The sequence below is a fragment of the Macrotis lagotis genome, chromosome 8 (genome assembly GCF_037893015.1).
Source record: "Macrotis lagotis isolate mMagLag1 chromosome 8, bilby.v1.9.chrom.fasta, whole genome shotgun sequence".
Lineage (NCBI taxonomy): Eukaryota > Metazoa > Chordata > Mammalia > Peramelemorphia > Peramelidae > Macrotis > Macrotis lagotis.
The window spans coordinates 4300645-4315553 of NC_133665.1; the positions used below are offsets into that span (position 1 = coordinate 4300645).

The following is a 14909-nucleotide window of genomic DNA, read 5'->3' on the forward strand; positions in this document are numbered from 1 at the left end:
GTTATGAAGGCAAAACCATTGCAAATAAAGCAAGTAAGAAGACTAGAATTCAAATTCCTGGCTCTGCCACTTAATAAAGTATGACCTTAAGTATCTTCACTTCTCTAAGTCTTACTTTTTCCATCTTTAAAGTAGAGGATCTAGACCAGATCATCAAGTCTCATTCAGCTTTACATCTGTTATCCTGATTAAAAGAGCAGTTAAATGCAAAATTGTGTGGTAGTGACTGCAAACAGGGTTAAGTGACTTGCCTAGGGTCACATAGTTAATAAATACCTGAGATTGGATTTGAATTCAGATCCTTCTGGATTCAGGGCCAGCATTCTATTCCCTGTGCCACCTAATTGTTCAGAAGAAGGATCCAACACAGGCAAACAATAGAATTGTCAGAAGTCCAGGAAAAGGCAGAATCATAGAAGCCAAGAAAGGAAAGATTTTTGGGAGTGGACAATGAGTAATATCAAATGCAAATGAACGGATGGGAATGAAGAGATGAGAATGAAGATTGACCAAATGCTACCGAAGGAGGTGGATGGAAAGGAATATAGGAGAGGAAAGAAGTACATACTGAGTTGGTTAAAGATACTGTGTTCAGAATGACATGGAATTTTCTCTATAAGTATAGTTAATAGTTCTGTAATATTCTTCTGGCCCAGAAATGACTTTGCCATTTTCTTTGATTTGTGGTATTCTAGTATTGATGCCTCAGGTCTAAGTTGGAGCATAAGTTGCCAAATATGAATCAGAAGCCTTATTTCCTTTAAACCCTTTAAACTGATTTTTTTAAAGGTAATCTTTTGAATCCAGAACATGTAAGTTATACCAAGGTCTTTCATATTTTAGTTCATGGTTATCTAACACCTTATAATTTACAAAGCATTTTCCTAAAAACAACCCTATGAGGTAGTGTATGTACTATCATCATATTATATATGGGGAAACTGAGGCTCAGACAAATGAGGAATTTCCCCCATAGTCAAATAGCTATAAAGTATTAGAGTTAGGATTCATGCCCAGAGCTCCAAGTTCAAGTGACCTTTTAATTATTCCTTGTTCTGCTTTTGGGAGACCTCAACTACCCCAAGGCATCACTCCATTCACAAGCATCTATTAAACACCTTTCATTTACTAGGTTTTATGGTAGGTTTTGGAGATGGTACAGAGACAAAAGTGAGGTATCTAGACTCTTATCTTCACAGATAAGAAAACCTAAGATTGATACAAAATGAGTACGAAGTTATTTTTATGATGGGGATGCACTAAAATCTGGAGGAATTAGCATAGACTTGAAGGACTTGAAAGCCTGGAATGATGTTATGTTTTTCCAAGAGGTGGAGGTGATGAAGAGATGTTTAAAGAGACAGAGGGGATTCCACCCATGTGGGACTGGCTATGTGAAGAACTAGACTCTGGAGAAGGGGTATGGAGAATTCCAAGTAAAAACAGCAAGTTTGACTATAGTGTGGAGTAGGAAGCATCAGGGACAGGACATGGACCCTGGTCTTCAGTGTGTTTTATACTTCTTTCTTGCCCTAGTGGAAGGAGAGAGCCCTAATAAATTCATGATTACCTGTGTTTGGGCGATATCAATTTGACAACTATACAGAAGGGTTGATGGAAAAGAACCTAGCTGGGACATAAGGTAGAGTTCACTGTGGCAGCTCTCTCTATTTTAGGGCTCCCATGTTACTCGTTGGCCAGGTTTCTACCTGCTTCAGTGGAAGATGGCCACTTCTTTGGCCTGTGCATCCAGCAGCCTCCCTCAAGTGGATGATGCCTCAACATCTGTGAAAAGCCCTGGTCACAAGTGTAAACTCTTATACTACTATGAGGTCCTTGCATCTGTAGACTTCAGGTAGGAACCATGGGATTGGGCTATCTGGGAAGGGAAAGCATTTAGCTGAGAAAGACAAAGGGGATTAGAATCATCACCATAATAAATCACATTCATAAATGGCTTATGGTTTATAAAGTGCTCTACACCCATTATTTTTATTTGATTCTCACAACAATCCTATGTGATAGTATCATTGTTATCATTCCCATTTTATAGAGGGGGGAAATTGAGATTTGGAGATAGTGAATTTCTCAAGGTTAGTAATTGCCACATAACTACTAAGTGTTTGAGCCAATCCTCAAACCAAGGTCTTTCTGCCTCCAAGTGCATCAATCTATTCACTATACCCTAAGATCTCATAAGTTACTGCCTTAAAAAAAAATTTTAAATTCTTACCTGAAGTCAGGACCTTATTATTCTTTTAAAAAAATTTGATAAAGGGTTTAGAAAAAATGCTTAGCTTTAACTAATAAGGAAACAACTGTACATGTATAGCCTAAACTAGGGTTAGGGGAGGGAAGGGTGAAAGGAAGAAAGCTTTACAAAAATAAGTATTGAAAATTATCTTTATATATAATTGGGAAAAGAAAGAAAGAAAGAAAAATGGAAAGGAAGGAAGGAAGACAACCATAAAAAAGGAGAAAAATTACTTAGCAGTGACTGGCAAATAGACATAGTGGTCATGATCTGAGATTTATCATCAGAGATGATAGATTAGGAAGAAAAGGGTGTATCAGGGAGTTGAGGAGAGGTTTCCCACTTAACCTAAGAGCATTGTGAACTTTTGTATATATGGAGGAACATGTCTGCCTGAAGTCATTAAAAAAAAGACAGACCTGTACCACTCAGCAGGACAAGACAGTTTTTCAGAATTCAACAATTATTTCTTCAAAAGATTTCTTCAATGTCTACTTTAGTCAAGGCATTGTTCTTTGGGAATATTGAGGTTACCAAAAAAGCAACATATTTCCTGTCCTCAATTATAATTTATTAAGGAGAGAAAGGACATGTAAACAGAAAAGCATACTTTTTTTAACAGATGGAGAGTGATGGTGAAAAAAGAGAGAGATCCAGACAGAGTTGTAGAAAACTTTCAATATAGAGAAAACACTTTGAATTAGAGTGAAATAAGGAAGAAAGACTTCACAAAGGAGGTGACCATTGCACTGAGGTTAGAAGGAAGATAAGGATCTCAGTAGGCAGAGACAAGGAGGGAGTGTGTTACATGGAAGCTTGAAGACTATGACTTTCATGTATATATAAAAACAGGATAAGTCAGGACAAAACTGAGAACTATCTAGCTTTCATTTTGCCTGCAATGCTAGGGTACATGAAGGAAAGTGATATGAAATAAAGATGGAGAGGTAGATTTTTTCCCGTAGCATTGGGGAGTCAGCTTAGACCTTCATCAGGATGATTATTTTTGCAGCTATGTGAAGAATTCATGGTTTGAGAAACATACTAAAGGTAGGAAAATCAACTGAGAAGCTGTTGCTATAATCCAGGCAAAAGGTGATAAGGCATTAGGCCAAGGTGATTAAGCAGAGAGAGTGGGATGGATATGAAAGATATGGTGGAAATAGAACTGACTGGATTTGGTACTTGATTTGATTTGGAGGATGAAGAAGAGGAGGCAGGTAGGATTCTGAGATTATGAGCCAGAATTCAATTCACTTCAAGAAACATTTATTAAATAACCTAATATTGCCAAGAAAGGAACTATGTGTGGAAGATTAGTTGACACAAAACAAAACTTTCCCTATCCTCAAGTAGTTTACATTCTGCTTGAGAAATGGTAATGCCATAATAAAGAATTGATAAATTGGGAGGAAATACAGGTTAAAAGGTAAGATGGAAATTGAGTTTAGGATAGAGGAGCATAAATTTAGAACTGTAAAGAATTTCAGAAGAAATGTCAAATGAAGGCAAGAAGTATTGATTAAGTTGTTATTATGTGCCAGTCATTGTGCTTGAAGTCTATTCTGTTCATTTCATAGATGAAGAGATTGAGTTCCAGAGAAGTCAAGTGACTTGTCCAAAGTCATTAAGATAAATAAAAGAGTCAAGATTTGAAGTCAGCTTCTCTCAATTCAAGTTACAAAGTCTTTTCAGGAATTGGAAGTACTAGATAGGCCATATCAGTGGAGATATCCATCAGATAGGTGAGATGTGAGATTAGAGCAAAGGGAGAATGGGGATTTCCTTGACCCCTTCTTGTTAGGTTCTGGGCTCAATTTTTCTATCCTCTTCCCTACCTCTCCCCTATAGGTACAGGTAATGTTTTATATTGCTATACTTGAAAGGATTCAGACTTCACTGCCTTCTTTTTTGTTTGTTTTTTTATTGGCAAGTGTTTTTTATTGTCTTTCTTCCACCTCTATTCCCAATCTATAAAGAAAAAAAAGATAATTAAAACCCCTATAATAGATACACATGTCAAAGCAAAAAAAAATTCCTACATTGTCAATGTCCAAAAACATATCTCATTCTGCCTTAAAACAAGCCCCAACAAACAATACTTCCCCCTAAACAATCAACATATCAATACTTATAAGAAAACAATTTTTTAATATTTTTAAATGTCTTCCATGAAGACTTCTGGGAAAAGGATGCAATGAGGAATATCCATAATATCTTTTTTTTAGGTTTTTGCTAGGCAATGGGGTTAAGTGGCTTGCCCAAGGCCACACAGCTAGGTGTGTCTGAGGTTAGATTTGAACTCAGATACTCCTGACTCCAGGGCTGGTGCTCTATCCACTGCACCACCTAGCAACTCCATGATACCTTTTAAAGAAAGATTTTATTTATTTTGAGTTTTACATTTTTTTCCCCTATTCTTGCATCCCTCCCCCCACCCCCCACAGAAAGCAGTCTTTTAGTCTTTACATTGTTTCCATGGTATACACATATCTTTTAAAGACCCATCTTTAAGTTTTGCTGGTTCATTCTAGAGAACACCTCCAGAGGGAGCTTCTGAGACAGGCACTTCCTCTGGTTTGTTACCTGTTTCCATTAACTTTAGTGTGGAATACTCTGGGACTAGAAAGGATGGGAACATTCAGGAGACCTCTGTGGAGAAATCTTCATTTTCAGGGTCACATCACAGGATATTATTATTTTCATTTGTGTTTCCCCTTTTTTACTTGAGGGGGGGTCTAGTATGGTTCTTAGCCATGTTAAAGGTATTGTGGAGCCTCATTTCTAACAATAAAATTTTCCCCTCAACTGGCAAGCCTTCATTCTTTCAGCAAGCATTTACTTGCTTGACTTAGCACTGTGCTACGTACTGAGGACACAAGGACAAAAATTAAACAATCCCTGCCTTGAGGGAGTCAACATGGTGAAGAAAAGTATGAATTCAGAAAAGTAAAAACAAAATATTTGTCAAGTAATTACTGACAACTGAAGGGATTAGGAAAGGCTTCCTGTAGGAGGCACCATGTAAACTGAACTTTGAAGGAAGCTAGGAATTCTTTTAGGTGAAGGTGAAAAGGAAGGACATTGTAGGCATGGGGTAATAACTGGTTCAAAGGCACAGAGATAGGAGATGTCTTGGGCACTGGGGCCACATGACCATGAAGATGTAATGAGTAGCTCTGGGCTCTTCCTTCCCAGGGGATCCATGTCCAGTCTGGAATCCTGTACCAGTGGTTTCTCACAGCTCAGTGCCACTACAACTTCTTCCAACCAGTCCCAGAGTGGCTCCCTCATCTCCAGATAGCCGGGTCTGAGCCATGTTGGGGATCCTGCTGTACTCCTGCGCCTGGAAGTGTCCAGAGCCAGAAATGCTGCCTAAACTAAGGGCCAACACCATAAGGACTGGTGGCTTGAGTTCAGAGGCTGCCACAGTTGGTGGCTCTCTGGAGTCTACCATGATAATCAGTTCATAGTTTGGTTTTATAGTAGATGCATCTGAGTTTGTAGCAGATGCCTCATTAACAAGACTTAACAATTCTAACTAAGCCATTTTGAATGAACCCATTCCAGTTTCCACTACTATCCAATTCCCCACCCACCCTAAATCTGGACCTGTGATTTAATCAATGTAGGAATATCCTAATATGGAGACTTCCTCTACTAATGCACATCACTTGGGGGCATTGTGAACTAGAGGTATCAGATAACTTGTCTATGAACACATACCTGGTCTGTTTCAGAGGCAGAACTTCAACCAGGTCTTCCTGACTAAAAGACTGGCATTTTCTCTCCATTATCCCATGCTGCTTTTCATTTCCATGTGAATAGTATTATATCTTGAAGTTAATATCCATTTCCCCAGGTCTAGTCTTCCAAAGGCAAGTTTGGGAGGATAGATCTAAACAAGACTAGATCTGATTTTATTTATCCTTTGTATTAAGGATGATACTTAGGAGGCCAGGGTAGTTTTGTTACAAACCTAGAAGTTCTTATCTTCCCTAGAATAAAACCAAGTGATCCTGGACTCTTAAACCAAAATATGGTACCAGCTCTGTCCTAGAGCAGATCTGATCCCAAAGCTGGTTCTAGAGCTGATCTAGTCTTCTGAGGAACCCTAAGAGATAATTTCTGAAACAGAGAAATCATCTCTTTCCTCCACAAGGTACCAGAAGAATGGTCCCACCAAATTCACTCCCTTAAATCCATTTTCTACCTTGGGATCATAGGGTGGGTAGAGATAAGGATAAGGTTGGAGAGAATTTAGTATTCATTTAGCCATTAGGATTTATTCACAGGAAGATAGGGGTTTCCTCTATAGCCATAGCCTTAACTGAGCCTTTTCCAAGTGGTGAGATATATAATCATCAGAATTATATAGACTGCAAATATATCCACCTCAATGTAGGAACTGCATTTCGGGGCATGGAGCACGAAGACTTCCAGACTAATTCAAAACCTGCTGAAGAGAGGGAACTGTCTGTCCTTCCTAGAGCATCCTTTCTCCCACCTGTCCTGCACAGAGCCGAGCTGCCCAGTGATCCCTGGGCCTCTGACGATGAGTACCTGTTGGCTCTTCTCTTTCCTTCTCAGGTATATGAGCAATAATGAGTTGTAACAAAGGGCTAAAGAAAAACAGATATCTTTTCCTGAAATACTTAAAGTACATTTTTGTACTTCAGAGCCTACCTCTCTTGGAGAGCTACTCTGTGTTTGTGTGTGTGTGTGTGTGTGTGTGTGTGTGTGTGTGTGTGTGTGATTGGAGGGGAAAGGTTCTTAAAATTTTTTAATCCCAAGATTTATTTATCATTGAGAATGGACTGCATGTTGTAAAATATATTTGAAGGTATTTATTTCTATTTTGACTAAAAACTATTAAGTTATGAACATACTTATCTTTTGGAATAAACTTACTTTTAAAAAGATTCACCCAATACTGAAAATCTAATGTAACACTCAGGAGCTTTAGGACTCTGCTTCCAGCTTCATTCTCCTCGAGGAGCAAAAGGACTACTTAGTACTTGTTCCTTCTGTCAAGACACACAACCTTGCTTCTTCATTTTGAGACCAGAGATAGTCTAATTCATCTCTGCAAGCCCTGCATGAGGTTTGTGTCCTATACAGAGCATAAAAGGGCATTTTATTCTCTTGCAATATCAGACACAGTCTTAATGTATGAAAGTTGATTGATACAATTAGACAAAGATTCCTTGAATCTTTGAATGGCTGTGTAATGTATGAATAAAATTCTTTTTAAAATGGGATTGTAAATTCTTTGTAATAAGATATGAAGAGGGTAAGGAGGGATGTAGAATGTATTTTTAGAATTAGGGTCCAAATACTCTCTCCAAGTCTACTTCATTGTGTTGTTTTGGCTCTATACTCCAGAGAAGTATGTTTGTCATAGAGAATTCAGGCTACCTCTATTTTGTTCCTCTTCTTGGTGATAGCCAGTGGGAACTCTAAGGGTAGGAGGGCCTGGATGCACAGCCAGCACTTTCTATCCATACCAGGGGCTCTCCAAGGCCAATACCCACAATCTGATCACAACTGGTGGGCACATCCTTTACTTTTGAGAAACCACAATATCAAACTCAGGGGCTGTTTAGATAAAATAATCCCAGGGTTTTGCTTTCCCAGATTGCCCTTGCCCTGAGGGGGACTAGGAACAGTCCTTGGATTGAAGTTTTGGGGCTTTTTGGCCATCTTGCTTATTGGCCAAGTGGTGTCATGGCTAAAGATACTAAAGGAACCTGTTCCTAAGAGCACTTTGTATTTCTAACACTTTGCACTTCTAAGGCTTTTTATCCAAAGATTAGATGGCATTTCTCCGGGGTACTCACCACTTTGTTCCTGGAGCAGAGAGGTGTGCTGGGACAGAGCACTGGAGCATTGGGTCCTGAGAAAACCAGGAAGTCTGCCAGGAACTAAAAAAATGTCTTCCTTGGGATTTTTAATTATGAGAAATACTCTAATTCTTAGTCAAGCATCTCACCCTCCCCCTTCCTCCTGTAGATGTCTTTAATTTCCTCTCCCTTTTCCTATTTAGTAGGAAAACCAACTAAGACTTTTCTTCTTCCAGTTAAGAGAACATTTCTTCCTCTAGACCATCACAAATTGAAAATTGGGCAAGTGGGACAAGACTTACCTTTACTAATTTTTCTTTTCTGGATTTCCCTCCTTCACTTTTTTTGAGACCTGGCTTCTTTCTAGAACCAGGAATAATTGCTTCTATAGTTTTATCAGCCTAGAGGTATAGTGGTAAGAGGGTAAATTCACATGCATAAATCTAAAGCAGACCAAAATCTATTTGTTTTAGAGAGATCCCGAAGGTGATAGATCTGTGAGTTCTGGTTGACATGTAGACTGGTATCTAACTGCATTTTTTTGAAAAAGCTTTATTGTCCCAGAACAATAAAGTTATAGTTATGGGTCAGAGAGTTACTCTTTGGCTGTCTACAAAAGGATTCATTTCCACTGGCTTTGGTGGCACAGGTAACTCCCAGGGATTTTAGCCTAATTATCCTTTTGCTTTACAGGAATCAGGGGCTCACTTCCAATTTACTACAGAACTAGGGTTGGAAAATTCTGTTTGAAGTCTGATAGCAGCAACCCTGCTCTGCTAGTTCTAATACTTTGCTAAAATACAGTATGTACTTGATTTAATTGAAACTATTTTCACAATTTCTTTTTCACCCTTTGGATGGTTGACTAGCTTAGACAATGGAAAGAACAGTGTGACCTCAGGGATATCACTTATTCTCCTAACCTCAGGTTGCTCTTTAGAAAATGAGGGGGTTAGTTTAGATGATATCAGGATTTTTCCCCATTAGCTCTAAATTCTATGAGATAAAAAGATTTTGTGATTAAAAGAATTTTTCCTCTTGAAAAGTGAACCTTTCTCAGGAAAATTTTAGGCAGAGCTTTTTGGGAGTAGTGAGTGCCAAAAACAAAGCTCATTGACCCAAGGGCTTTTGATGCAGGCTGTCTAACAAGCTCTGATTTGTTAGACTCTTAAATATGTTGATCTCTGTTACCTTTATCCTGGAAACTTCATGTTACTAGATAAATCACAGGGGCTCTCTGTATGTGAAGGCAGAACTAGCTCCCTTGTGTTTTCTTGAAACTGGGGAAGAACCCTTTGGGGCTCTCTCTTCTTTCTGTAACTGGTTTGAACACAAGCCTTTTGGGGCCTTCATTCTTTTTTATTTTTTTGCAAGGCAAATGGGGTTAAGTGGCTTGCCCAAGGCCACACAGCTAGGTAATTATTAAGTGTCTGAGACCGGATTTGAACCTCCTGACTCCAGGGCCAGTGCTTTATCCACTACATACCTAGCCGCCCCAGGGACCTTCATTCTTTATCAGTTTCTGTGGATACTGAGTGGAGTGGTGTCTCAATATTGTCACCTTGCTTTTGTGGAAGTTTTAGCTAGGACTGCAGAAGTTGGAGAATAAAAAGTTTATTTCTTAATGTACTGTGTAGGGGTCAGAGTTTTTTACCTATCCTAGGCTTGGGGGATACAAAGACAAAGATACCAGTCCTTTCCTTCAAAAAGGGCATGGGGGGAGGGATAGGAAGATAACGTTATTTTTAAAAAGTAAATACAAAATAAAAATGAGTAATTTTTTTTTTTTTGGCAGGGTGGACATGAGCAATTGAGGGGATCAGGACAGGTTCTAGTAGCACTCTAACTTAACCTTGAAGGAAGTGAGGGATTCAGCAAAGCAGAAAGGAGGAAGAGGGACTGAATTCCAGATATTAGAAAAATGACCATTGCAAATTCATGGAAACAAAATCCAAGATTTCACAGTTTTATGTATGATGTACATGAGATGATTTGTAAGTGTTTATGTGACTAGTAATAGCTGCATTGCAAACAGAATTATCAAGTTACCTTATGCTATAGTTACAAATTTGGACATGACAAAACTTCACAGATATATTTTGGGCTTGTTTTAAATCTGGTTGTCAGGATAAAGGACAACTCTCATACCCTCAGAATTGAGATTCCACAGGAACAAAACCATTGTGACTAGTTTTTTCTCATATGTAGACTCTGCTTAATAATTATAGTTGATTATTTTTTTCCTGGAAAGGTATTTGAGTTCTCTAGGACTGTTTTTCTCCCATTTTCTGTACCTTTATCCCATCACTCTGAATCTGAGCTCAGCAAATGAGTGACTCTCAAATGTACAATTGTCCTGGGATATTCTCCTAGGGGGCAGAGAGAAATTATAATGTCATTGTTTTAAAAAAAAAAATCAGGTAGGCCTCTGGTGGGTCGATGATTGTCATATTGTGTTCAGATATAAGTTCCCAGAACTTGAGGGTGTATCAGAATAGGTTGATATGACATGCCCAGGGCTAAATTCTAGTTCTTGGACAATATCTTTTAGCCTACCAGAATGTTATAGCTGTGAGCATAATGATCACCAAAGATGGTTATTAGTTTTACGAGGAATGTTGCCCTGGCTGCTCTGCATGTGGGTTTCTTCTAAGCTCTTGGAATGTTGACCTGTACTGAAGTTTAGAGAATAAAAGAATATTTTCTGAGTGTAAAGACCTAGCATCATTTTTGCATGTTTAACCAATCCCCTTTTTCCTAATGCTCATGCAAAATGTTTTGGGGTAGCCCAGTGGATCAGGTAGATTGATTAATATGAAACAAAATGTTTTATATAAAAATGTTTACCTGATATCTGGAGACACTACATCAATACGATTAATGTTTACATTCCATAAGAATTGATTAAAATTTTGAACACTGTTTTGGCTCTTTTTCTTCCTTAACAAATGCATTTTATTTTTGGCTGTATCTGAAATTTCACTGATAAAAGGGAATTTCTGGTGAGGAAACTCACCAGAATATCTATACATATCACCCTAGATATCACCTTAGAGAACCCTGAGGGTTGACATATTTTCTTTGACTTCACAAAATCACTGTATATAAGAGGCAGCTCTTGAATACAAGTCTTCCTGACTCTGAGGCTAGCTTTAATAAGGGCATTACCAATAAGAAATGATGCTGTGAAATACTTCCTCGACAACTCTTCCTTCAAAGGGCACTATGCTGGTACAATCTGTTTTTGCAAAGTAAAACCTGCTAATGACTTGTCTTATTGGTCTTCTTTCTCACTTCCAATGTTACTCTATGGCCTCAAGAAATGGGTTAAGTGTGGATTTTAAGGGTCTCTTTGGATAATAAAGTTTTGTACCTGAGGATGAGATGAATAGATAATATCATGGAAACAAACATGAACTCAGATGGACTTTGAGAGCTAGTGGAAGATTACAAGGGGCCAGTGTTGTGATCTGTGGAGTCATGCAAAGAGTTGGACATGACTGAACAATTGAACAACAACCACCACCACAACAACCCGATTACCTGAAAAGGGACTTTGTTGCATTGTATTTCATGCAGGTGTTTGTGCAAAGGGGAAATAACCTCTTCTGAGATTTAGCTACTTACTCTCTGCTTTGAGTTGTGACCACTTTCTTCCCTCTTCTCCCATTCCCCCAGGCAGACACAACAACTGTAAGTATCCTTCTTTGCCTAAGGTAGGGGCAGAGAATGTCTAGCCCTGTCATAGCTCAAAATTCAAGAAATCTAGGAACTTTTTAGGTGTGAATTAATTAAATGCCTGACCAGATATAACAGGTGAATGATATTACAAATATCCAAATGACCCTAGGCAGGAAAAAAGATTCCCCACCCTTGGCCTAAGGGCTATAGTGACCCAAAGTTTCAGCCTCTAGAACTAAAGACACCTAACTTAGTTTCTCTCAAGTGGGGAGAATATGACTGGGAAGGAAACATAAAGGAATTTTGTTGATTAGTTGTTTTCAGTCATGTCTGACTCTTCATGACCTAATTTGGGGGTTTTCTTGGCAAATATACTGGAGGGGTAATTGAGTTAAATAACTTAACCAGGGTCACACAGCTATTAAATGAGACTGGATTTGAAAATAGGTCTTCCTGACTCCAAGACTGTCACTCTATCCCCTGTACCACCTAGGTGTTCATACATAGTGTTGATCTTTACAGTCACTTGGGACCTTGAGGGAAAATTGGATTTTTTTGGATGAACTTTAGGCAGCCTTAGGGTTGGAAACATAGGAGCGGATGGGATTATGGATATGACTAAAGGTAAGAAAGGGCACACTTTCCAAAGTCAGGAACATCAAAATCTCCTAGGTAACCAGACTCACACTATCCAAGGTCCTGATTACCACTATTACCACATGAAATAGTATCAGCCAGCTCTCCTTGTCATGTCCCTCGGTCATCAAAACTCATATCATGTTTTCAAACTTCTTAAAAGAGTCAGGGGAAAAGTGCCCATATTATTTTTTTCTGAAGGTAGGATCAACTTACTCATAAGTTCCAGTTTGTAAGTTAGTGAGGTACATACAGACAAATAATGAAATTAAGAATTGGTCCAATCATTCTGGAAAACAGTTTGTAACTATATCTCAAAATTTACTTGACTGTGTGTAACCATTGGCACAGACAACTAGGCCTGTGCTCAAAGAGATCAAATAAAGGGGAAAAGGTTTTATATATAAAAATATTTTTAACAACTTTTTTGTGGTGGCAAAGAAATAGAAACTAAGGGAATGACTGTCAATTAGGAAATGGTTGAACAAATTATGATATGAATGTAATGGAATACTATTGGGCTGTAAGGAATGATGAAAGGGATTATTTCAGAGAAACCTGGGAAGACTTGTATAGATTTATGCAGAATGAAGAGAGCAGACCAGAATAACAGTTTATTTTGCAATATCAATATTATTTAAATGAATAATTTTGAAAGACTTAAGCACTGTAAGCAATGCAAAGCTCAATCATTATTCCATAGGAGTAATGATGAAGAATTCTACTCAACTCCTGGTAGAAAAGTAATGGACTAATAAACAAAATGAACATGGCCAATATGGGTATTGGTTTTGCCTGACTCTGATTATTTGTTACAAGGATTGTATTTTTATTTTGACTTTTTTCTCATGGGGTAGGGTTGGGTGGAGAGAGAGATCTGGAGGTAGAAAAAAACAAATGCTTAATAATATAAAATAATAAAATTTGATTGTTAAAAAAATATTATGAGTCTTTTCTCTAAGTGTCTATTGGTGTCCTGGTCACATTGACTCTACACTTTCATTAATGTTGACATGTCCAGCTCTCAGTAGCCAAAACACTGTTCACTAGCTTCACAAATACATGGATTCTTTGTGTTTAGTATCTCCTCTTTAAATGGTTTGCAATACCCCTGACCCTTACACAATGGGAGAATAAAGGTTCTTTCCACTACCCATGGCAATTGCTTCTTCTGAGGGAACAGGTAGCAGAGCAACTGTTGGAGGGGTTTTCAGTTCCAGCTCAGGTTGCTAGTAGTATTATCCTTCCATTTTAAGAAAACATCAGCATTGGCAAAGCAATAATAAGTCACAGCTTAAAGCTCTCTGGAGCCATAGTTTTTCCCCTCTGGATGAGGACACAGACATTTTTGGGTGGGAGGCAGACAAGATCTGACTCTAAAGATACCCTTATCAGTTCCTGTTGTTTTCAGGAATGATTTATCTACTCCAGTTCACTTTATTTCCCTAACCATTGTAAAGTCCTTCATGCAAATGAAGTATATTACTCAGTTCCCTATGTCTCTAGGGTGCCTTGTCACAAATTCTGAACTGGGCATTCTACAGCCTCTTGGAATTGCTCACTTGCTGCTTGCTGCTCACTCACTACATTATCTAGACAATATCCATATTCATGTGAAAAAAAAGCACCATTTTGTGTGAATTGGTAATTTTTGAAATTATGAAATGGGGGCAGACATGTTTGGTTTTTTTGGATACTCATTGGGAAAGACCATGACTGACAGAGTAGTAATCGTCCCTTAATTAAATACAGAGGGTTTGAGTGGGGCAAAAAAGTCTATAGAGGCAGAGACAAGCTGAAAAAGTGGTACAAAGGCAAACTGTATTTTGGACAGAGGAATGGGATGTTGAAGGAAGGCAGAGTAAGGAAGAGGATGGGAGCACTAGGCAGCCAGATGTGATGGAAATGGAAGAATGCTGCATAAGATGGGGGTGGGGAGGAGTTTGAGGTCTTATTTTTGTAGCTTTTTGTGGGGTAGGGGAAACGGAAAACCTCATCTGTGCTACTTTGGGGTCAGTTCATTACCTTATTCAGTTTTCTCAAAGTTATCAAAATAAAAAAAATTCAAAATTACATCTCTAAGTTATTAGGACCTTTTTGGTGTTTTGGAGCTGTGCAGATCTGGATTTTGTCTGGAATTTACATATCATAGAGTACAAAAAGCCCTGAAGCAGTACCTAGATGACTCCTGCTGATTCATCACTTATTACCAGAATGTGAATTTTGTAATATAGTTTGTAAATTATTCTCTTTTGATCTTTGGGACAGTTTGTACATGGCTTCAGATTCCCCTTAGCAAACTCATTTCTTGCTATTTCTCTTTTATACTGGTTACTTATAAACTTAGTATGCTAACAAGAAGGTAGTGGGTGATGGTGGTCAATGTACCCAGAATAAGATGCAATTTTAACTCATGAAGCTACAAAGCAGTTAGCAAGAGAAAGCAAGGTTGCCTTCTCTACAGTCACATGCCTGCTTGAAGTGTAGCACCAGTT

The 14909-nt window shown here is 38.4% G+C and overlaps 1 protein-coding gene across 6 annotated transcripts in view; it reads left to right on the top strand.

Annotated features, from left to right (window-relative positions):
- SEC14L5 (SEC14 like lipid binding 5) overlaps positions 1-14330 on the top strand; it is a 94597-nt gene extending 80267 nt beyond the window's left edge. For 3 of the 6 annotated variants that reach the window (XM_074196325.1, XM_074196324.1, XM_074196323.1), the window contains 2 exons: positions 1677-1855; positions 5453-13566. In XM_074196325.1, the coding sequence (XP_074052426.1) occupies positions 1677-1855; positions 5453-5558 (285 nt within the window). In that variant the 3' untranslated portion in view covers positions 5559-13566. Of the gene's footprint in view, positions 1-1676; positions 1856-5452 lie in introns of all 6 variants that reach the window. The other 3 variants (XR_012470688.1, XM_074196321.1, XM_074196320.1) reach the window with 3 other exon arrangements.
- Positions 14331-14909: the final 579 nt, after the last annotated feature.